This window comes from Protopterus annectens, chromosome 9.part0 (genome assembly GCF_019279795.1).
Source record: "Protopterus annectens isolate FY-2018-M chromosome 9.part0, PAN1.0, whole genome shotgun sequence".
In the NCBI taxonomy this organism is placed as follows: domain Eukaryota; kingdom Metazoa; phylum Chordata; order Ceratodontiformes; family Protopteridae; genus Protopterus; species Protopterus annectens.
Genome location: NC_056743.1, coordinates 1091130392 through 1091154956, shown reverse-complemented (window position 1 = coordinate 1091154956; position 24565 = coordinate 1091130392). Strand labels below are relative to the sequence as shown.

General features: G+C 41.6%; 1 protein-coding gene across 3 annotated transcripts in view; it reads left to right on the top strand.

Annotated features, from left to right (window-relative positions):
- The window catches only part of CALCOCO1 (calcium binding and coiled-coil domain 1), a 1510704-nt gene that overhangs the window by 814054 nt on the left and 672085 nt on the right, over positions 1–24565 (top strand). For all 3 annotated transcript variants that reach the window (XM_044083933.1, XM_044083936.1, XM_044083935.1), the window contains exon 11: positions 1977–2072. In XM_044083933.1, coding sequence (XP_043939868.1) covers positions 1977–2072 — 96 coding nt within the window. The remainder of the gene's footprint in view (positions 1–1976; positions 2073–24565) is intronic.

Genomic DNA, 24565 nt, shown 5'->3' with positions numbered 1-24565 from the left:
CCTCACAATGTTTAGCTGCTGGATTAACAGTTGTGCAGTTCCAAGTTGAGTTGTTTTGTGTCATTCATACAACAAAGGCTTCACATCTTTAATTTTTGGTTATTGGAAGATGTCTGTACAAATGCACAGTTATATCACTGTAGCAGGGTATTTAGTAGAGCACCTCACTCTGTAGCATATTTTACAAATGATTTTGCTGTCCTGCATTCACTGTGCAATAGAAAACTTGATACAGTAATACTGAAAAGGAAGAGTGAGTGTATTTTGTGTCAGGTGCACCTTATCACCTCACATTTCTGTTTTACTGCCAGATGACCAGACATATAGCTTGCTAGTAAGGAAGCTTCATATCGTTCATACCACAAAAGTTTTACATCATTTTTTTTTCTTTTTTTTAATTGTTGCTTCTTTGAAGACCTGTGTACATATGCAGAATTATGTTAAACTGTGTCAGGGCACTTGTCAGAACATGTCAGTCAGCAGTGTCCTTTAAAACCGATTTTGCTGTTCTTCATTCATTGTGCAACCAAAATGGTATTCCTGTTGAAGTTACATATGTACTCAGACTTGGCAAAAACATTTGATTCTGTTCCTCATTGGGAAATTAAACGTTTAGGAAAACTGGGGATTTAAGGAATGTATCCACTGGATAGTGAACTGTTAATAGGATGAACTGCTAGAATATCCATAAAAGATACCAGGTCAGAACAGTTTATTACTGAATGTGGTATTCCTCTGGGATATTTATTAGGTCCATGTTTATTCCATGTCTTTATTTCCAACTTATGAACACTGCTGGATGGAGAAATTCACAGATAAAACAATTGCTGGGTAGGCATCTATAGTGCAGGAACTGTTAATAATGCAATGTTGTTTAAGTAAATTGTATAAGTGGGTTTACTAAATGGAGTGGATTTTAATATCAAAGTGTAACATTTTGCACATGGGGAAAGAAAATCCAGAGTATCTGTATAGCCTGGACTTTGTACTTATAGATGATTGTGTAGAATATGAGGACTGTGAAGTCATAATAAATGGACAAGTACATTTTGAGGGGCAAGTGTTTAAGTTTTAATGAAATTTTATCCCATAATTAGAACCATTTTAAGAACAAGTTCGTCTAGAGGCCCAGTAATGTTGATAAGAATTTACAAGTTTGTGATAAGATCTGTTAAGTAAGTAATGCAGTGTGAACTTTTGTATGTACTGTAGGGGTGATTTAAAGAGACTACAAATAGTCCATAGATACTTTAATAGGCAGTTAAATGTGTTGGTAACGTAAATTATGAAGCTAGACTCAAAAGGATTCATTTAAAATAAAATAAATAAATAAAAATGTGTTTTTTTTGAGAATGGAGTTGAATCTGTAAGTGTTTGAAGAGTGATAAGTTGCAATGAAATCTGGGCATTTCTTTTTCAAGACGTAATAAATGTAAGAAATGATCACTTATTGATCTCTGTAGAAAATATGAGAACAAAAGTAGGAAGAGATTATTTTCATTACAGGGAAAGTCAGAAGTGGAATCTGATACTTACTGAGTTGAGATTGGCTAATAATCTCGATAGTTTTAAGATGAAATTAGATCAGTGATGTAGTGACAGGGTCTACTACCATCTGTTTATACAGAGAATGCCTAGAAGGTGGTCTATTTTGAGGTCTTAAAGCCAATCATGACACTGTATTGTGAAATTTACTAGTGTAGCTTCAGTGAGGTGAAAGTAATATGTTACTGTGATGCCATTTTCACCCAACTGCCTTCCACATGCCGACTTTACATTTTCATTGTCAGACCAGGACGCTGTCAAGAAACCACATAGTAAATATACTTAATAAGGAAGACATGGGTACATTTTTGAAAAATGAAGTCTGCTGTTAATTTCTAACTGTGCCACATATACATCATGTGTAAATTCTCTATGACGTTCCATATTTCGTTTTGAGTTATGATGTATAATTATCTTTATTTCAAATGCAGGTTCAGTTGTCGGAAAGCCACCGTGAACTGAAGGAGTTAAAATCAGCTCTGAGAGTTGCCCAAAAAGAAAAGGAGTATCTTCAATGCGAAAGACAGGCAAGGAGAAATTTAATCTTTGTGACATAGTGAAAAGTATCCCGATTTTCCATTGATATCCAGAGTTCAGAGTGACAGATATTCTAAAGTTGTTTCACCACATTCACTGTTTGTGTTTCTGTATGCATCATTTACTACGTTGATTTTCAACATCTGATGCCATGTCTGTCACAGCACAGGATCTCAAAATTAGTACACAATGATGAAAACTATATTGTTAAGACATGCACTATACCACTTGCATTACAGTTCCACTGCTAAACTCAAACTATCATCCAGGTACCTTTGCCCTTTTACACCCACATGGACTCACAACCTTGTCAAGGTGTGTGGAAGAGGTATACTATCTGTACTACCAATTATTTTTTTTTTTCACCTTCATGGCAGGTTACTGGCTGATGTGTAACAAATGATCACAAGTTTGAGTGTATGTCCATTTATTTAATTTCAGTTAGCATCTGACTTTATTGTGAGACTGTGCTAGTGACTTGTTCAGAGTAGATATTGCGTCCTTACAGCATATAGCCAGAAACTGGATCTTACTTTCAGTTAGATTTGAGATTGACTAATTATCAGAATACTTTGTGTTTAACACACTTAGTACCTTACAACATGTACTGATCACTAAACCTTTTATCTGTTTTTGTGATGGCATCTCACATAGCATGATATTTAAAATGATTAGCGATAAGGTTCTGTGGTAACATCAGATGCATGAGAATGTTATGTTGCCCACTTTATGCTACAGCATTGTTGAAAATTAGAATACAGCTTCCAAATACATAGATCTGTGTATTTATTTATTTGAATTTATTTACCAGACTAGAGTACTAATTCCAGTGGACGATTTTCAGACCCAGTATGGGTTGCAAAAACAAATCAATGACCATGATTTAAACATTTAATTGGAGATCCTTTTTTCTTGCTCTAACCGATGTCAGAAAAAATTAACAATTGTCTTGCCTGTGGAAAGTAAATATCACACCGAGATTTCCATTCTTACTGCATCACCTGTTTAGGCTCAGACTACAATGTCCCTTGCTGCCGGTTTTGTGCTTTGTTCAACGCCCAAACTGTTTATCGTCATCCCTTGTTGTAGCTAAATACTTTCGCTCTCAATCTCCGTATTCCAAAATGGCTTTTTCATCTGAAAAAATGTAAGGATAAAGACAGAGACAGACCGCACAGGTCTAAAACTGCCGACGACGCTTCTGTTAAGCTAGTCGCCAGTTCGCCGGTACTCAGCGAGGCGCTTTCACAGCCCCTGATGCCCACTTGGATGGATTCGCTGGCTGCTACCAAGACCCATTCGGAGTCTGGTATGCTGTGAGTCTTTTATTTGACTAAGGAACCCGCGGATGTCTCTACCTTGGATGGGTCCGGAGCCGCTGTGCAGGCACCAGCTTCTGAGGAAGTTCTTCGCACTACTGATATTCAACACAAACCAACAAAATCTTTTGCGTCTTCAGTTCTTTCTGAAACTACCGAGTTTCTAAGGCCCAGAGTAAACGCCTAAAAAACCGACGACCCAAACTCAAGTGCCTGCTTCCTTGTCACAATCATAGATACTTAAAATGGCAGAAGACCATATCATGCTGATTAGAGGAAGCCAGCCTTCCCCTGCTAAAAGGAAAAGAGACTTGTCCCCAGCAGCTTTATCAGACCAAGAGTCCGATGACTCTGAGGTTTCTGATTATGAAGACATGCCCTTATCTGCTTATGAGGATTCAGATGCAGAGGAAACCATTCCTTCTGCCTCTCCTCCAGAGGATTTTTCTTTTGGTGAAACCCTACATACTTTGAGAAAGCATTTCCATTGGGAATGTCAGGATTATCCTCATTCCAAAAAGAGACTCAGGGAATTTTTAGATTTACCACAGCACAGACCCTTAGCTATCCCACCTGTTATGGATGATGTCTTCATGGAATCCAGTCTAACTTCTGATACTTTACCTCCTGCTCCCAGGAAACCTGACAGGTACTACAGAGTCCCTGACTCACACAAATTTATTTTCAAGAATCCTACTGCTGACCCAGAGGTCATCTCCCAAGGACCTAAAGGAATAAAAGCAATCACAGCTAAGAATCCCACCCCATCAGACAGGAATTCCCAAGGCTTAGACAGATGGAGTAAAAAACTATACCTCTGCAATTCTTGCCATTAGAGCATTAAATTGTCAATTCCACATGGTGAAATACCAGCAACATACTATGGAACTTATTAAACAAAAGTTATCTACCTTCCCTGACTGTGCAGAGAATAAAGAATTACAGGAACTTATGCATTCTGCAAGCCAAATCAGTAAGCATACCCTGCAATGTGGGTTTGATGCCCTAGAAGCATCCTGCAGGGCAGCAGTCACAGGTTCTGTACTTAGAAGGCATGCTTGGCTTAAGGAACAGACCTTGCCAGATCATGTCAAATCAAAATTATTGGACGCACCACTGAACAAAGACAATCTGTTTGGCACCAAAGCAGAAGAGGTTTTAAAAAAGGTGGAAGAAAAAGCTAAGTCTATGCAGACAGTTAAAGACTTTTTGCAAGTCCAGCCTCCAAGATTCAGTAGGGATTGCCCCTCACAACATTGGTCCTTTCCAGCCCCCTCAAGGCCACCTCAGACTAGACCTAGGGGAAACAGACCCCCCCCAGACAGCAGTCTCATGGTATGCAGAGAGCTAAGCAATGGACTACCTCCACTTTTAAAACAAGGAGTGCTAAGCTACCCCCTTATGGAAAGAATTCACAATGACTTCTCAACTCCTCCTCTCACCTCTGCCCATCTGCTCGTGCCCCTAGGAGGAAAACTTGCCTCCAATGCAAAAAACTGGGCCTCCATCACCAACGATCGATGGGTCCTCAACACAGTGTCCCAGGGGTACAAATTTTATTTCCACACGCTGCCAACCCCAAAAGGGTTCCCAGATCTTCCTCAAAACCAGTGGGCAGAGGCACAAAACCAAGTTCATTCCCTGCTCTCCATGAGGGCAATTCAGCCTGTTCCTGCAGAACAGATAGGCCAAGGTTTCTATTCCAGACTTTTCCTGGTACGCAGAAAAGAGGGCACCTGGTGCCCAATCTTAGATCTATCCATTCTAAACACCTTCTTGGTGGTACCAAAATTCAAAATGCTCACCCTACAGCAGCTTCTCCCTATGCTGTCCAAAGATGCCTGGTTAGCCACCTTAGACCTAAAAGAGGCCTCTCTGCATATCCCAATCAAAGACTCTTGCAGGAAATATCTACATTTTGGGGAAGGATCTATGCATTATCAGTTCTCTGCACTTCCCTTTGGCTTATCCACTGCTCCCAGAGTTTTCACAAAATGCCTGGCTCCAGCCTTTGCTTTTTGCAGACAAAGAAATATTCAAATTTAACCTTACTTGGATGACTGCCTGATTCAGGCAGGCAGTCAGGAAAAGCTGTTACAGCACCTGACATTTGTAAAGGACCTACTAACCTCACTGGGGTACACTATCAACAAAAAGAAATCCAAACTAGTCCCCAGTCAAAAAATTGTATTCCTGGGAGCAAGCCTGGACACAGCATCCCAAATGGCATTCCTATCTCCAGAAAAACAAGCCTATCTGACAGGCTACTTCTCTCAATTGGCCACCAGAACCCAGTTATCTGCAAGGAAAATCCTGCAAGCTCTAGGGTTCATGGCATCCTGCATTCTACTAATTCCATATGCAGAACTGCATATGACGAAACTTCAGTGGTACTTAAAAAGCCTTTGGTGTCAACATTCTTAGGACCTGGAAACTATTATACCTACAATACCTTGTCTAAGGAAAAATTTTCTTTGGTAGGCAGCAGCATGCAACCACAACAAGTGACTTCCCTTTTCACAACCCCACGCCACCCAGACCCTAACCACAGACTCGTCAGACTATGCCTGGGGTACACACCTGGACGGCAGGTGCATTCATGGCCACTGGAGCCCAAATCAAATTCATCTGCACATCAACCAAGAAGAGATGCTAGCTGTTCAGCACATTCTGACAGCTTTCAGATCCCTACTTTCTCCGGGTCCTCTACTAATCAAAACCGTTCAACACCACAGTAATGTGGTACATCAACAAGCAGGAGGGAATGCACTCTTACCCACTGTGGAGGCTAGCCATGACCCTTTGGAACACGGCCTCAGCCATGCAAATTCACCTGCAAGTTCAATTCCTGCCAGGCAACCAAAACTCTCTGGCAGACAACTTAAGCAGAAATCTCCTAGACCCACACGAGTGAAAATTGAACCACAACACATTCAGCCTTGTGACCCAACCATGGGGTACCCCAAAGGTGGACCTATTTGCCTCCCCCTACAACCACCAGCTCAGCAAATTCTGCACCAGATAACCTCACAGCAAGGCCTGGAAAGTGGATGCCCTATCCTTCCAGTGGGCAAACCTCTCAATCTATGCATTTCCCCCTCTACCTCTTCTTACAAGAGTATTACTCAAAATAAGGGAGGAAAGATTAAGGGCAATCCTGATTGCCTCAGACTGGCCATGCCAACACTGGTACCTACTACTGCCCATTCTCTCACCATTCCTTCCATGGCACCTCCCCCAGATTCCAACTCTCCTGACTCAGCAGGAGGGAGAGTTCTTGCATCCACAATTGCAGACCATGAACCTAGCAGCCTGGCTTATTCCTTGACTTCTCCTCCAGTGGCCAGCCTAAGCAAGCAGGTCCTGGATGTCATACATGAAGCCAGATGACCCAGTACTAGAAAATCCTATGCTGAGAAGTGGAAAAGGTATTGTTCCTGGATCCAGACTAAAGGAGCTGACCCAGCACACCCCTCCTTACCTCTCATCCTGGATTACTTAGCAGACCTACTCCACAGGGGCCTATCCTTCTCTTCCATTAAAATCCATGCCTCTGCCATCTCTGCACATTACAGCACTGAGCCACCTCTCTTCTCACACCCTCTCATCAAGCAGTTCCTGAGAGGGGCTAACAACTTAAGGCCACCAAGAAGAGCCCCTGCCCCTGCTTGGGACCCTAACTTTGTGTTGAAAAAGCTCACGCTACCCCCCTTTGAGCCTGCAGCTTCAGCAGAGTTAAAATTCTTCTCTTGGAAAACAGCCTTGCTTCTGGCCATCACTTCAGCTGGAAGAGTGTCTGAGCTACAAGTACTTATGGCTGTGGAATCCTTCATCATTTTTCATGCTGACAGGGTCTCCCTCAGGACTAACCCAACTTTCATGCCTAAAGTGGTGTCCAATGTGGCTCTCAACCAATCTATTCATTGCCCACCTTTTTCCCTAAACCTCAAAATAAGGGGGAAAGGATCCTGCACTCTTTAGATGTGTACAGACAGTCCAGATTCTACCTGGATAGGATTAAGCTCTTTAGGAAATCTGACCAGTTACTAGTCAGCTTTGCACCAGGGGCAGAGGGCAAGGCCATATCAAAACAAACCATCTCAAAATGGATAGCATAATGCATCCATTTATGTTACAAACACCATGGGAAACCACCCCCACAGGGGGTCAGAACGCATTCCACTTAGGCAACTGCAGCCTTTCTCAGAGGGGTCCCTACCAGGGACATCCTGGAAGCTGCAACATGGAGTTCTGTTCATACCTTCACCAAGAATTATGACCTACCTATCTTTTCCAAATCCAGGGCAGGCTTTGCAACCACAGTCCTGCAGGGCATACTAGCCAGCCCCAACTCTTCTTGACTGCCTTCACCCATTCCTCAGCTTTGGGAATCAAGCCAAGTGTGATGACTGCAACAGTTAAACATGAAGAACATAGTACAATTGTGTACACTTACCATAAATGTAGATGTTCGAGTGTATTCACTGTTGCACTCCTGGTTTCCCACCCTCCAGCCCCCTTCTCTCTCTCTCTCTCTTCCTCACTCTTTACAAGGCTATTGGTATTTACTTTCTACTGGTGGTGTTACTCCATCATAACTTAGCTCCCTATCGGGGGTCCTGATGTTTGGGGCAAGAAAAACTGATGTAATGTTTTCAGCTGCCTGTTTTTATACCACTGACGACCTGATGTCAGTCCTGGAGCAACAGCAACCGACGCAGGAATACTAAGCCTCTGGTATTCAGGCCGACTGAGGGCTACCCCTGGCAGGATAACTCAAATGTGATGACTTCAACAGGGAATACACTCCAACATCTACATTTATGGTATGTGTACACAACTGTACTTTCTTGGTAGCCATCATGTCTGACAGAAGAGTCTCGGTCCTGCAAGCATTGTGTATCAAGAGGCCCTATCTGGTCTTTCACTTAGGACAAATCCATCCTTTATCACCAAAGTTGTTTCTAAATTCTCCATAAACTAGACCATTGACCTACCAGTGTTCTTTCTGAATTTTGCCAGTAGAAGAGAGTACTGCCGTCACTCTTTAGACGTACATAGACAATTGAGATTTTATCTAGACAGGACCAAACCTATCCATAAATCTGAACAGTTTTTCATCTTCTGTTCTGGGCCCAGAATAGGAGAGGCTGTTTCCAAGGTTACTTTATCAAAATGGCGAAGGGACTGCATACGTTTCATCTATTCCCTCAGTAATGAACCTATGCCAAAAGTTAAAGCTCACTCCACTAGATCTATGGCAACATCTGTAGCTTTCCATTTCAGGGCTTCCATGGGTGACATCTGTGGAGCAGCTACTTGGGCTAAGCCTCATAACTTTATCAATCATTACAAATTGGACTTGGTTTCCAGAGGGAGAGCTGCCTTCGGCTCAATGGTACTCAGGAATGTTCTTCCATAAGGGCCACCCATGGACCACAAGGTAGCTTGGGATTCTGTCCCATCAGTGATGAATGAAAAGAAGATTAACAACATCAGATAAAGAAGTTATGTCTTACCATAACGTTCCATCTGTGTTGTTCATCTTACTTCATTCATCACTTCCCACCCTCCTGCCCCCTCCAAAGGCTCCTGGGGGATGCTTTGAGTCTAAGTGGTGCCCTAGGGTAGTTGCGCAGAAGAGGCCTTGATTTTGCTTCCTTTTCTCTAACAAACTTGATCTGAGGTAACAGGGAGAAGGGCATTCTTGGTAGAGACTTAGCTCAAGAGTTTTTTGGCTGGAGCAAGCTTGGTAAAAAGGCTGACTCAGTTCCAAGGGCTCGGAAGTGAACCCATCAGTGATGAATGAAAGAAGATGAACAACACAGATGGAACATTATGGTAAGACGTAACTTCTTTTGTTTTTACATGAACCATATAATCTCTTCATATATGTATTATTGTTTTGTGCTTTATTAATTGTATGCTACCTGGAGGTTTTCTTCCCAGGCCTCCGCTGAAAATCTGCACCGAGACTCAGCTGGACTTTCCCAGTAAACAGAAAGAAGTAAATAAATACAGTAAATTGCGAGTGAAATTTAAAAATTTGTTACGGTTGTTGATGTTCTCCAAAAAAAAAAAAAAAAAAAAATCCAAATATTTTTTAAACCATAAATTCTAACTTTGTTCTTTCCATAAAGGAATTTGTTTGTAAGTCATGTGTAAAAAAGTGTGATGTCCTTCTGTTCGTATGCTGCTGTATCCATAACACAAGGGAGTCTGCCTCTGGTCGACTCACGTATGTCCAGCCATTGTACAAAAGATAGATGCTTCCACTAGGGTGTGTGTGATGTCCCACGTCTCTCTCTGTGGATGTCAGTCATAAATGGGCATTGGGTACAAACTGGACATCAGCACACACCTACCTCAAAACTTTTCTGCTGCCTGTGTGACTGCCAGCTCCAGTCCTTGCTCCTTCGGAAAAGTGAACTTGTCTTATTTGATGTCAAATAAGCACCACATAGGGATGTTTGATTATCATTTTGCTACTGATTTGGGGTTTCATGTCAGGTAGAAAGGGCAAGTGTAGGTGTGGAAGGCAAATTCCACATAAGGATTCACATGAACTCTGCCTGTTTTGTTTAGGCCAAGAGCACGACCACACTACTTGTAATATTTGTCAGACCTTCATCCCTAAAACCTTCAGAAGTTTCCTAGCAGCTTCAAAACTTTATTTAGTGAATCAGCAACTCAGATGTTTACTTAAGCTATGGATCCGACACCGGGTTCCCCGAATAAATCAACAGTCAAAAAGGCAATGTAATCAAGGTCCGAAACAATTGCTGCCCCCTACATTCCAGCCATACCTCTGGGGGCCGGTGAAAGCCTGGAGTCCAAGCCAGAATCCTTGGACCTTCCTTTGGTGGGTACCCCAGAAAAAGCCGTTAAAGAAGCCAAGGGCACATCCCAGAGGAAATTGCAGGTGTCCAATTTGGTCACCGAGGGGGAACCTAGGCTCATCATTTCCAAGGGCCCCACATTGGGTCTCTCAGGTTGTAGTTCTGAGGATGTTTCCATAGACATTGTGGAGTGCTGTCTTGCATCCAGCCCTCCAACTCTACACCGCATCTCTGATACCTCAGTGTCGGAGTCTTAGAAAAAGAAGAAGCAAAATACCAAGCATCTTGCTCCTTCTCCGATGCCCGCAGCCTCTGAACAGCTTCCTGACTGGCAGGCCTTCACCCAAGGCCTTCTAGACACCTTCCTGGCTTTACTTCAGGCCCCTGCTCCAGTCCAGGCCCTACTGGGTCTACCCCTAAGGGTAAACTTGGTCCCGACGTCTCTTCTGAAGAAGAGGATTCATCAGGAGATGAATCCCTCACTTACATGTCTCAAATTCCTTCCCCTCTGGGGTATGCTTCTCCAGAGTAGGAGTATAATGGCACAGATTCCCCAGGTGAGGACATAACCTTCGGGGAAACTATTGCTCAAATGAAAAATGTTTTTCAAGTGGGACAGCAGTCAGGTCACTGAGACCAAAAGAGGTGCTATGAACTGTTACAAATGGAGTCTCCTAACCTGACTACTGTTCCTCCAGTGCACCCTGCCTTCTTGGATGCTATCTTGGCTGTTTCAAAAAACCCAGATTCCCAACCTCCCACACCCAAACACATTCTACAGAGTCCCTGATGAGGCTAAATTCCTTTACCAAGCCCCTTGTGCGGACTCCTCAGTCATTACTGTGGCTGCAGACAAAACCTCCAAGTTACTCCCCTCCACCTCCCTCCTGCCGTCTGACAAGGAGAACAGATTAATGGAGCACCTAGGGAAAAAAGTATACACTTCTGCTACCTTAACAGTGAAAGCCTTCAACTACCAGACCCACATGGCCAAATACATCCCTAGCTCTGATGACTGATGTGGGTAAACAATTGGGGGACCTCCCTAACTCCCCAGCCAAGGCTAAAATATCTACTCTTTTGAATTCCTGCACTCAGGTAACTAAGCACTCTATCAAGTGCAGTTATGATGCAGTAGAGGCTTCAACTAGGGCTGCCACCTCTGGGTCTGTCATCAGGAGATACTCCTGGGTCATATTGCAGCCTCTCCCTGATGACATCAAGTCAAAACTCCTGAATGCACCCCTGGACAACAAAGATTTATTTGGTTCAAGACCCTTCAAGTGAAGGGTAAGGAACTACAGGATCTAAGACACATTTTTGTCTCCTCATTTCCTGCTTTCAAATAAACTACCCTACCAAAACCTCCTTTGTGAGAAGGCCTGCCAGACATATGCCAACAAAAAGCAAAAAAACATTCCAGGAAATGGCCCTCTTCCAGGTCTGCTCCCAAACAGCCCTTTCAGAGTAAGCCTGGTAGCCTGTGATTACCAGGCACTACATCCATACACCCCTCTTTCCATGTGGCTCTGTCTCTGTGTGTCTCCCCCCCTTCCCTGCTTGGAATCAGGTTCGATAGGACTCTTGGGTCCTCTCTATAACAAAACAGGGATACTTCATGACATGGGAGGCCAAACCTACTCCCAAAGGCACCCCTCAACCTCCTTGAGACCAACTGGATTTCTTCCCTCTGGTTCTTCAAGAACTTCTTGCACAAGGAACAATTCCAGAAGTCCCTACATATGCAAAAGAAAAGGGGTTTTGCTCCAGGATGTTCCTGTTCCCCAGGAAAGAAGTGCCCTGGAGACCAATCCTGGATTTGTCCCATCTTGACACCTTCCTCCAGGTTCCCTTCTTTAGGATGCTTACTCTTCCTACTCTTCTTCCCTTGGTCCTTCCCAAGGCCTTCTTACTATCCTTGGATATAAAAGACACCTACTTATGCATCCCACACCATTCCCTCTTCAGGAAATTCCTCCACTTCTCAGTGGATTCTGCACACTTTCAGTTATGTGCTTTGCCATTTGGTCTCTCTATGGCCCCAAGAGTGTTTACAAAATGCCTTGCACCAGTCATGGCCTTGGCCAGGACAAGGGGAATCCAATTCTTCCCCTATCTAGATGATATCCTGATACAGGCCTCGTCAGTTCTAATGGTCCTAAAACACCTGGACTTCACTATTTCCCTCTTGAGAAGTCTGGAATTTACCATAAATGTCAAAAAAGTCATCCTTGATACCCTCACAGCATCAGGTGTTCCTGGGATGTCAGATCTTAACAGGGAAAATGATGGCTTGTCTTCCCCCAGAAAGCAATTGTGGCACTCGCTTCTTATTTCAAGGAAGTACTTCCCCTTAAAGCCTTGTCGGCCAGGGAATTTCTCAGACTCCTGGGATTCATGGCCTCCACCATCCTCATGGTACCCCTGGCAAAGCTTCACATGGGTAGTTCCAATGGTACTTAAGAACAATCTGGAAGCAAGATCTGCATCACCTGGAGTTCATGGTCCCCATGCTGCCATGCCTTGCCAGGGAACTGGATTGGTGGATAGCTCAGATTTAGGCCAACCCAGGCCTAAACCCCTAGCCCCTGCCCCCATGAAGGACCACTTCACAGATGCTTCAGACACAGGGTGGGCAGCAACCTTAGGGGAATGGAGAGTGAGAAATTCATGGACTCTCACTCAACAGAAAGAGCACATCAGTATCAAGGAGATGAGAGGCTTGAAATTGGCCCTACAAATTTTCAAAGATCATCTCCTATCAGGCATGCTGAGATGATACACAGACAATGCCACTTTGCTGTGGTAAATCAACAAATGGGGGGACAAGGTCCTACCTCCTGTGCAGGTTGGCCCTGCAAGCATGGGAAATTGTCTTGGAGAGAGAAGTCAGTATCCAAACTGTCTGCATACATTCAGCAGACAATGTGATGGCAGATTCTTTAAGCAGGACCATGACTCTATCTCAGGAGTGGATGCTAAACAGGGATGTGTTCCTGGACCTAATCCATCGATAGGGTATTCTAGATGTGGATCTGTTTGCCTCCTCCATGAGCAGACCACTTTGAACCTTCTGCTCCAGGGTACCACACCTCTCTCATTCCCTTGGAAGGGGATGTACGCTTATGCATCCCCCCTCCCTGTCATACAAAAAGTTCTGCCGAAAATTTAAAAAGAACAACCTCAAATCTTGTTGGTGACTCCCTATTGGCCAAGGCAACATTGGTTCCTCCTTTTACTCCATCTAGCCAAGGGCAGTCACCACAAGCTACCACTCTGGATGAACCTGCTCGCACAGGAAAAGGGAACGCTCTTACACCCCCAACTGTCCACCCCGAACCTTGCACTGTAGGTGATAAGTCACTGATTCCCTTCAGACACCTATACACAGAGGATGTGCTTCATGTTTTCCAGGAGGCCAGAAAACCAACTACTAGGAAATCTTACCTTTCAAAGTGGAAGAGATTTTCTGTCTGGAGTCAAAAACACAATTTACAACCACTGGCAGTAGATCGTCCAGTAGTATTGTTCTACGTCTGTGAATTGATGTAGTCTGGACTATCTTATTCTTCGTCAAGACCCATTTATCTGCCATCTCAACATGCCTGCCACTCACACTACCTTTGGCTTCTAGGTTGGAAGTTAAACTTTTTCTAAAAGGGGTTCTGCACCTCAGACCTCCAAGGAAACCTATTCTGCCTCCTTGGGATCTAAATTGTTTACTAGAGAAGTTGACACTCCCACCCTTTGAGCCAGCCAAAAACTGCTCTCTCCAACACTGTACATGGAAGACTATACTCTTGGTGGCCATTACTTCAGCTAGAAGGATTTCGGAACTTCAAGCCCTTATGGCCTCTCATCCATTTACTGTCTTCCACAAGGACAAGGTGTGTTTACGCACCAACCCAACCTTCATGGCCAAAGTGGTCAATCGACTGTCCTTGAATCAGGCCATCAGCCTACCAACCTTCTTCCCTTCATCCCAAAACCCAGTTGAAAGGATAATTCATTCCTTAGATGTACACAGACAACTCAGATAATACTTTGCTAAGACCAAATCCATCCATAAATCAGACAGTCTCTTCGTATCCTACCACCCAAGAGCCCTGGAACACCCTGTTTCCAAGCAAACCATACCCTTTTGGATATCTAAAACCATCACCTTTCGTTATACAACCCATAGCAGAAGGCTTCCCTTTCCAGTATAAAGGCACACTTCACTAGGGCAGTGCTCTCCTCTGGTGCCTTTTTCAAGTGTTTGGATACAGTTGCCATTTTAGAAGCAGCTACATGGTCCTCTGTCCATACCTTCACCAAACACTACAAGTTGAACATTGTTTATAGTGCCAGAGCATGTTTTGCCGGAGCCATCCTTCATAGGTTTGTGGAAAATGCTTCTGGTCCTCCACCCTAGGCTTAGTACAGGAGCTTTTGCACTCTCCCTTTTGTTATGGATACAGCAGCATATGAATAGAAGGATATAGTGTTGTGTAAAATCTTACCATAACTTTATATGTCCTTCTCTTCTATATGCTGCTGTAGAGTTTCCCACCCTGCCTTCCCCCTGTCACTTTCCTGACTCCTGGAGTACCCACTCTGTAGTCGCTGATTCCAGCGGCATTCAGTTCTGACGTAGGTGCGTGCTGACATCTGTTTTGTACCCAATGGCCATTTATGACCAATGTCCCCAGAGAGATGCAGGACAGCACATGCACTCTAGTAGTAGCATATGTCTTTTGTAGAATGACCAGACATACATGAGTCGACCAGAGACAGACTCCCTTGTGTTATGGGTACAGCCACATATAGAAGAGGACGACATCTAAAGTTATGGTAAGATTTTACACAGCATTACTTTTTTTTAAATGCAGTTATTTCATACAGATACACCTCTCCCCATTCCAGTACTACTAAATTTGCCAGTACTCAAACCATGAGAGACCCCATGGCTACACATTTTGTCTGATGATATAGTTTCTTTTAAAAAAATATTGTGCAAAACTAATTGCAAAAATAGTGGATGACACTGTCAAATCTTGTGCTCAAATCTCTGTGCCAAATATTGCCTTCCCATCAAAATTCCTTATCTATTCTGAGTGCTAGTGCACAAAGAAACTACATCCATTGTGAAAAAAAAAAAATCAAATTTTCCCTGTTAGAAAATTAGTTAAAATTTCTTTGAGCTTCTCTGGAAAATACTTCTTCTTCCGGCTTTTTCCTGGTTAGGGGTTGCCACAGTGGATCACTTGTCCGCTCATAACTGGCAGTGGAGTTTTACGGTGTCAAGTTGCCAGCCCTGTGCCCAACCTTCCACGGAAGGCACATGCACGCAGTCATACCTAGGGCCAATTTAGAGTATCCAATCCACCTACAGCATGTCTGAGAGTCTGTAATGTATGATTTTACAGTATTGACATTATTGGTTATCAAATATCTAATGCACTGTTTTTAACTCCTATGCTGATACTTTTGTCTAAAAGATGGATTTCAGCATCTTTGTGAACTTTATGGATATCAAAATTGATCCCCAACCTTAGTTTGGATACACACGAGAAGTAAATACCTGTATCTGTTTTTTAATTGGCTAGTATGTCTAACAGCACAATCTGTGTTAACTATATGGATATAGATATAGATAGATGTATATATATTTTCTCATAGGATCATAGGACATTACTAGTGTATTGGCCCTGAGGCTCTTACAAGCCTAGCCAAAAATTTAGCCCATGTTCCAACAATTACATCATGCATCTTGTGTCTGTAAGGTAACCACCTTCACCATTATGCCAACCTTCCCCTTTGCTGGCACTTTCACATAATACTGTGTCAGTTCTGTGTACATAATCCTCATTTTTCATAACAATGAATTGCATTTTTCAACTTTCATAAATCTTGTTTTATGGTGTTTTATAATGCCATTAAATCTTCCTTTTATTGGTTAAATTAAAAAAAAAAGTCTGATTTCTTTTTAATAATATTCTAATGTCATTTTCACAATATTTTTCATAGGTGTTTAAAGTACTGATTATGACTAGGTTATGGTTGTTTTTCTTAAACAATGTACCTGCTTCTCCTTCAGTCTTTAAAATGCAGTCATTCAGAATGTATACCAAGTTTAATTTGAGGAGATATAACTTAAATTCTTTAAATCTTCTTGTAACCAATATACTCTTTGATGGAATGATAGACGTCCTCCAGTGAAACACTTCAAAATACTTGTGGTAAGATTCAGTTTCAGTAAATTAGAGGTCTTAAAATCCTTTTTGTCATTAGATGCTGTTGCAGCATGTTCAGGTTGGTTAAGCCACAGCCAAGTGAATGTCAGATGAAAGCAAACTGTTTGTGTACCTCATTGATGATCCCACAAACATATTTATGTTGGATTTTTTTTCAGACACTTTTATTGAATTATAACTTGTGATATAGGCACATTTACATTCATATAAAAGTAATCAAACTATGTTAACATAAACATTATACTTCACATATATTATTATATATCATATAACCTAAGCAATATTACATAAATTATTTAATTTCTGCCTTTTTTAAACAGACACATCTTTATTAAACCATCGCTTACTACATAAGCAATCACATATTTATATAAATGAAAATAAACCACACAGATGCACTCCTAGCTGCAAGCATTTTACATCCCAAAGCATACTGTCACACTCCCAGTTGCAAACATTATACATCACATATAATCTACCCATTCTCCTTTTAAACTTCATTCCTCCCTCGTATGTATTGTTCTCACAATTCCCATTTTTCCTATGTAGTTTGCTCCTACCCTTTTCTAAAGATCTCCGTTCCAGTTGTTTTATCTCTGTTACTATATTCACTACTTCTAATATAGTTCGGTTAGATTTTGATTTCCATTTTCTAGTAATTATTTTTTTGGCATCCACCATTATTAAAAACAGCAAGGCCTTACCATGTCTAGGCAATTCCGATTCTGTATAATAGCTCAGAAAAATCATTGCCTCATCTGACCAATCTGCCCACTCAGTATCTCCGACAGTGCACCCTGCAGGGATTCCCTAAAGTCCGCCAACTCACATTGGAAGATTGGTGAAATATCACAAATGGACCTGTTGGAGCACCATTGTGGTAATCTTGGCTCCACTAAAGCAGTGGCCAGCATTGGTCCGCTGCTGGCACCCTGCATGTATTTGCAATTCTGCTGTGTTATTCCCTGTTGTCTCATTGGTCAGCCCTCTGAGTTACCTGTTCTCTTTTGATTTATTGCTGCAAAAAGGCCCATTGGAATACTGTTGAACCTCTTCAAGCAAGCTGTTCTGATCTCAGCTATGACCAGGCTTCTATATTTTATTACATAGTAGTTTTCTTCCCTGACAGACTACTTCACCTCTTGTTCATTTCAAAGTGGTTGATTTACTTTATTAACACTCATAGTTCCCTGTGTGAAAAACACTGGGTAAGTTATTCCTTGTTTATACCCTTTCCAATCTCTTGTTAATATCTTTGAATTTTTAATTTTGAATCTTTACTTTTTCAACACAATCTGAAAATAAATCATAGTTAAATGTAGAAGAAAGTTATTTTATTGTTAATGTTATTGCTCATCGTTTCTGTCCACAGGCCTCAGTAGGCATACACACTGTACTTGAATGCATACAATTTTATCTGACAACTTGGTAGTGGTAAGGTAAATAGTTCAACACAGTCCAATAGTTTCCAACATATTTATTTATTTATCTGTATAGAGACCAAATAAATCTAATGGTCTTTTAAGATCATAACATCATTTCTTATCTCCAGCTCCCACATTTCAGAGGAGATATTTTTCAGTTTCATCCATCTACAACCCCTTTTTCCCATGTTTTACACATGGGGTTTGGGATGTCACGTCAACAGTGACAATCCTCTTGAGCCAATGTACACACTTGCACACTCACATGCTTGCATATCTTTGGAATGTGGAGAATTCCCACATGAACACAGGGAAGGACATGCATGTTCCACACAGAAGGTATCCCCAGCCAAAAATCAAATTGGAAAACCTCTTTCTGTGAGACAGTAATGCTACCCTCTGTAGCATTGTGCCACCCAACTATTCTTCAAATCAAAGCCCATTGTTCATAAGTCCTTCACATTGGTTTAGCTGAAAACTGAAAAACAATGGTTCAAAAAGGAATTGCAAGTTGACATCAAAAAGAAGTCTAAAGCACCCAAGTACCCACCTCCCTAAGGAAAAACTTCTGACCATCTTTGCTTCCTTTCCTTTCCTTCCCCTCCCCAAATTGGCCTTCCTTTAAAAATCACAGGTAATCTTTCTCTATGCCTTCCTGCATAACAGTCAGTAACTACAGACTCTTGGGTAATAAACATTATAGATCAAGTGTACAGATTACAGTGGTCATTTCCTCTAATTCCATCATGAATTTCTCTTCCTTCAAAGACCAACTTCATCTCATGTCTCAAATCACTGTAGAGTTACTTTGTCAGGTCGTCACAGAAACAGTTCGTTCTGAGCAATTGGGGCAAGGCCTTTATAGAAAACTTTTGCTGGTTTCCAGGAAAGGAACGTTTAGAGGCCCACTCTAGATCATTCAAGCTAAACCCTTTTTTACTCATCCCAAAATTCAAAATGTTGGCACTTTAGCCCGTCTTTCCTCTTGTTTCCCCTTAAGCCTTTCTGGTCAGCTTAGACCTAAAGATGTTTATTTACATATTCACAAAAAAATGCATACTTTTTTTAAAATTCTGTGCCATGGGATTGTACTATCAATTTACTGCTTTGCCCTTTGAATTTACTGTCCCAAGAGTCTTCCTACTATGCCTTGCTACAATGATGCACATTTTCCTTTATCTGGACATTGCCTGATATCAGCCTCAGCCAGCTGAGAATGTCTAACAACCTTATAGTATACTATGAGTCATGGCAACAATCTTGATTCATTGGTTCATAGATGAGCAGTAAGCTATATGTCTTTTTAAGCCTAGCCATGTTATGTTAGGGGTTCAAAAATAACTTTATCATGATTTTATTCCTGTACTTCTCTTTTGTGAATGAATGTTTCTGACGCAGTTGAATTTTTTTAATACTACCTTCCTGAGCATCCTTAATTACCATGCCCCCATAAGACTTTCCAGAATCAAAGCACAACCCTCCCCATGGCTGCAGAAAACCACTAAGTCAGAAATGAAAAACAGGGATAAAGCCTGGGAGCACTGGCGCAAAACCAAGACCCCCTCAACTAGACAGAAATTCCTAGAACTACGCAATAGAGTCAAAAAGCTAATAAAACAGGACAAATTTCAATACTACCAGTCTGCCCTAGACTCCTCCGAACACAGCCCCAAACAATTCTGGTCCTCCATAAACTCCATCCTCCACCCAGGTAAAGTCAGTACCCCTCCTCATAACATCCCTCACTCCTCAGAAAATATTGCTACCTCATTCAACACACACTTCACACAAACCATACTATCAATAGCTAAACAACACAACCCCTCTCCCCTCCAACCCACACCTTCAACTACTAATCTCCCCACTGCCTTCTCTTTTTCTCCTGTACCTACCTCCAACATAACAAAACTCTTAACTAAACTTAAACCCACCAAATTAGCAGCAGACAACCTCCCAAGTGAATACCTACAAATCGCAGCTGATGCTCTGGCCTACCCAGTATCCATCTTGATTAACCGATCTCTGTCAGAAAGTTATGTTCCCACACTGTGGAAAGTATCACATATAATTCCCCTCCACAAAGGCGGACCCTCCACAGAACTAACCACTTACCGCCCCATAGCTATTCTCTCTCCACTCTCCAAAATACTAGAGAGATGCATACACTCTCAGGTCTCAGACTACCTCCTTACTAACAACCTCCTTTCCAATACTCAGCATGGTTTCCGACCAAACCATAGCACCACCACTGCCTTACTCTTCTTTACTAACACTATCCTTCAGCATAAAAACAATGGCTATCTCTCCTCTGCTACTTTTCTAGACCTATCTAAAGCATTTTACATGGTCCCACACAAACAACTTATCTCTGTCCTCAATAACCTACCCTTCTCGCAATCAGTCACCAACTGGTTTCAGAGTTACCTGTCTGACCGCCAACAATCCGTTGTATGGCAGAATGACATATCTCCCCAACTACCTGTCTCCATAGGGGTTCCCCAAGGATCCATCCTTGGACCCCTACTCTTCTCTGTTTTCACAAATAATCTAGCATCTGCCACCACACATGGCACACTCATACAATACGCAGATGACTCGACCATCATCTGCTCAGCCCAGTCCCTACCCAAACTGCAAAAAGTCACACAGGAAGCCTTTTCCTTTGTTGAAACTTGGTTATCCGATGCCCAATTAATACTCAACCCAAACAAAACTAAACTACTCATCTTCCAACCCACCAAACATACTCAAAACAACTCTCACTTTAACATCACAGCAAAAGACAACACCACTATATACCCAACTGAACACACCAAATTGCTAGGAGTGGAAATAGACAATAAACTAAAATTTGACATTCACATATCCATGACCATAAAAAAAGTCCACAAAAAACTAGGAGCGTTATACAGAAATAAGCATCTTCTCACCAAAGCAGCAAAGATTTCAATAGCAAATTCCCACCTTATCTCCACCCTACTTTATGCCTCTCCAATATATACCAACCTAAGGCAATGCGATCTAAACAAGCTAGAGACCTGCTACAACAAAATCACCAAATTCGCCACAGGGGCATCCTACCGTAGTCACCACTGTCTCTCACTTGCTGAACTGGGCTGGCTTGAACTCCCTCATCTCCTTCAATGGTATCAACTCTCACTTGCCCACAAACTAGTAAACCATCCACTAAATGTCCCATCCCTCCAGAATCTACTCTAACCCTATTGCACCACCAGACCACTAAGATCCAGCAACAAAAATCACTTGCAGATCACTAAAGCCAATAACTCTGCTGGTGAAGCACTATTCTGTTGCACCATAGCCAAATTATGGAACTCCCTCCCACCCACAATTACCTCCATACCATCATGCACCCACTTCAAAACTTTACTAAAAGCGCACCTAAAAACATGCTGGCTATGCCCTTGCCACTCCCACTCTAATATCACCCATCCCATCCAACCACTACCTTTCTTTCCACTCCACTCCACTAACTACCTTGATTATAGCAAGCTCAGATGCTCATAAGCCTAGTACTTATACAGCAGGAACTTCTTATTTTAACATTTGTTAATGTCTGTTATGTACTTCACAGATAAAGATTCTAGTTGTCTACTGATGTACTATGTTCTTCATCTGTAAATATGTTGTAAATTGCTATGTAAATTGTTAATCACTATGTAATCCAATGTAGCTATTGTCTGTTTATTTTAACTGTGGAGCTTTTCTCCCCGGGCCTCCGCTGAAAATAGACCTACGTCCAGTCGGACACTCCCGGTCAACAAATATAAGTAAATAAATAAATAAAATAAATACAGTTAAATTTTGAAAGGAAACCCCACTGCAGGATAGGGACATTTAGGCAACTCCTCTAACCATTAGCAAAACAGTGGGCAGTCCTGGGGTAAATCTCCATATTCCCATCTATTGATCCAAATTGCATTTGAATAGGTACAGGGATGAGCTTTGTTCTACATGGATGAGGAGTCTGTTCCAGAGTAGTGGTATCCTCTGGAATATGTATTTCTTCCTTCAAACCATTCTGCTTTATGTTGCAAAACAGGTTAAGGTCTCTGGAATGGGTATTTCTGATACCATTTGACATGCAGGTGTGCAGTAGTTCCATTAGTACTAGATTAGAACAGGCACATATCTCCTCTTAATAGTCTGTAAGAGACAGAGTATAGCAGTAGCTTTGAGGCGATCCATGTAGGCCATGTGGTTTAGTCCCTGTATTCAATTTGGAGGTACCCTTGTGGGCACTCTAGTTGCACATGTCTGAACAGGTGCGTGCCAAAGGGGAATTACACTCAATGATGGACCTTATGTGTGCTGAGTACAGTGGGACAATAACATCCCTGGACCGAAATGTTATTCCCTTGCTTATAAGTTGAGCAGTGTAGAAGGACTTCTTCTCAACAGTAGATACAAGTTGAATTGAGTATGTCTACATATCTTCCCAAACCTGTAAGTACAGGATTGACTCTTAGAAGTATATTGTCAATATGGTAGTTTCTCAGGGTAGTCTTTTCCCCAAAGGATACAGTAATGCTTTTTTTGGCATTTAGCTTTAGTCCGTGACTCTGACCTCAGTTATTTGTTTGGGGCAAGCCTTCCTGGAGGATAGCAGAGTCTTTCAATGATGCCCCCATCTTGCAGTCATCTGTAAACCTGGTCAGTCAAAGAACCATGATGTCTGCTTGGACCTCTGAAAAGTAGATGCCAAACAGGAGTGGTCCCAGCACCAAGACCTGTGGATGGGGAGGTTGCTTCCCCATCTTCACTGCCTGTATCCTGTGAGCTAGTTAACAATCCAGCAAGTGAAATTCTACAATACTGGAGTGGAGTATTGAATCATAAGCTTTCCCAGGTCTAGGTATTTATTTATTTATTTATTTGTTTGTTTGTTTGTTTGTTTACCAGGGTAGTGCACTGATCTCAGTGGACCATTTGCCGACACACCCTGGGTGAATAGAGCCACATATGGAATGAACAAAACATATTTACAGATACAAGGATATGTTAAATAGCAAGTATATCTATCTATATATATATATATATATATATATATATATATATATATATATATATATATATATATAGATACAAATTTATAGATGCAAGACTTTGCTACAACATTTAGTTCAAGAGTAATTTACATTGTCAAAACATGGATGGAAAAAATGACGGATTGGAGGCAAAAATTAAAGTAGTTGGGGTCCTCTCTGATTTTTTCTGCTTGAGCAGAGGAACCAGGCTGGGGTGTCCTCTTTCCCCTTTGTTATTTGCATTACATTTAGAACCATTGGCAAAGAAAATAAGGGACTCAAAGTCAAGGACATAATTGGTACGGTAGTCAAGAAAAGATGACCATATTTACAGATATTATTTTATACCTGACAAAACCAGAAAGAGACATTACAGTGTTGTGGAACATTTTGAGACAGTTTCAAATCTTTTTGGGATACAAAACTAATGAAGCTAAAACAAACTCAATAGCAGTAAGTTATGTACCCTCATATGAATTGGTTCAGCAGTATCCATATTTATGGGGACATGATAAAATGAAGTGTTTAGGAGTATGGATTAAAAATGATTCTGGAGTGGCAGCTAAGGATATGTGGGAAGAGACTAAACAAAATAATACAGAATCTAAGAAAATGGAAGCTTTGTTATATGAATAGTAAGATATAAGCAGTTAAAATGTTTTAGTCCTGTTAGTCTTGTACAGAGGGCAAGAATATTTTTATAAATCAAAGGAGAAGTTGTGGATAGCAATTAATAAAGAGCTGCAGGATTTTATCTGGGAGGGAAGATGGCAAGAGTCAAGTGGGATAAGCCAATTCTTCCAGTAGAACCAGGAGGATTGGAATTGTCCAATTTGAAGGGGTATTTCAGAGCTACACAGTTAAGACTCTGTACATAGCACAAGCAGAAACTATAAGTCAAAGTAGAAAGGGGTGATGTAACAGAAGGGAAGCTCAAGAAAGAAGGAGCGGCTGGAATTTTGATTGCAGGCCTTTAAGGAGAATAACAATCTTACAGAATATTATATCTGTAAAGTAGTGGAAAGTATCCTAAGAACTGAGCCAACACAGGAATGGAGAAATGAGATTCTGCCAATAGAGATGACTGCAATTAAGGATATAGACAATAGGCAAGAGAGGGCTGGAATTTATCGGAGAAAACTGGCAAAGGAACCAAGGTATTGGGAGCAAAAAACTAGACAGGAAAAGATGATAGAATGGGAAGACTCCAAGTATTTATTTGGACTACAGGTTAGAGATTGCCTTCCCTATCAAGGATTGATAATAGAGTATAGGCAAAGATAAATAAATGGGGGGGGGTCCTAAATGAAAGACTAGCACTGGTAGAGTTTTAAGTAGAATCTAGAAGAGAAGCTGCAATAAAAAAGGAATAATTCGTAGAGCATATAAAATATTGCATGATAACTATAAGAATCGGTCAGAGGAAGTTAGAAAGGATTGGGAAGAGAGAGACTGGATAAGTAGTTCACAAAGAAACAATGGGAAGATATATGTATGTCTCTCGATATGCAAAAAAATTAGAAGATTTAGGATTTTTGCTTGGAAATGTTTACATAGATATTTTTATACCCCAGGTAGACTCCAGAGAATTCTTCCTCAAGTAGTCAGCAAATATTG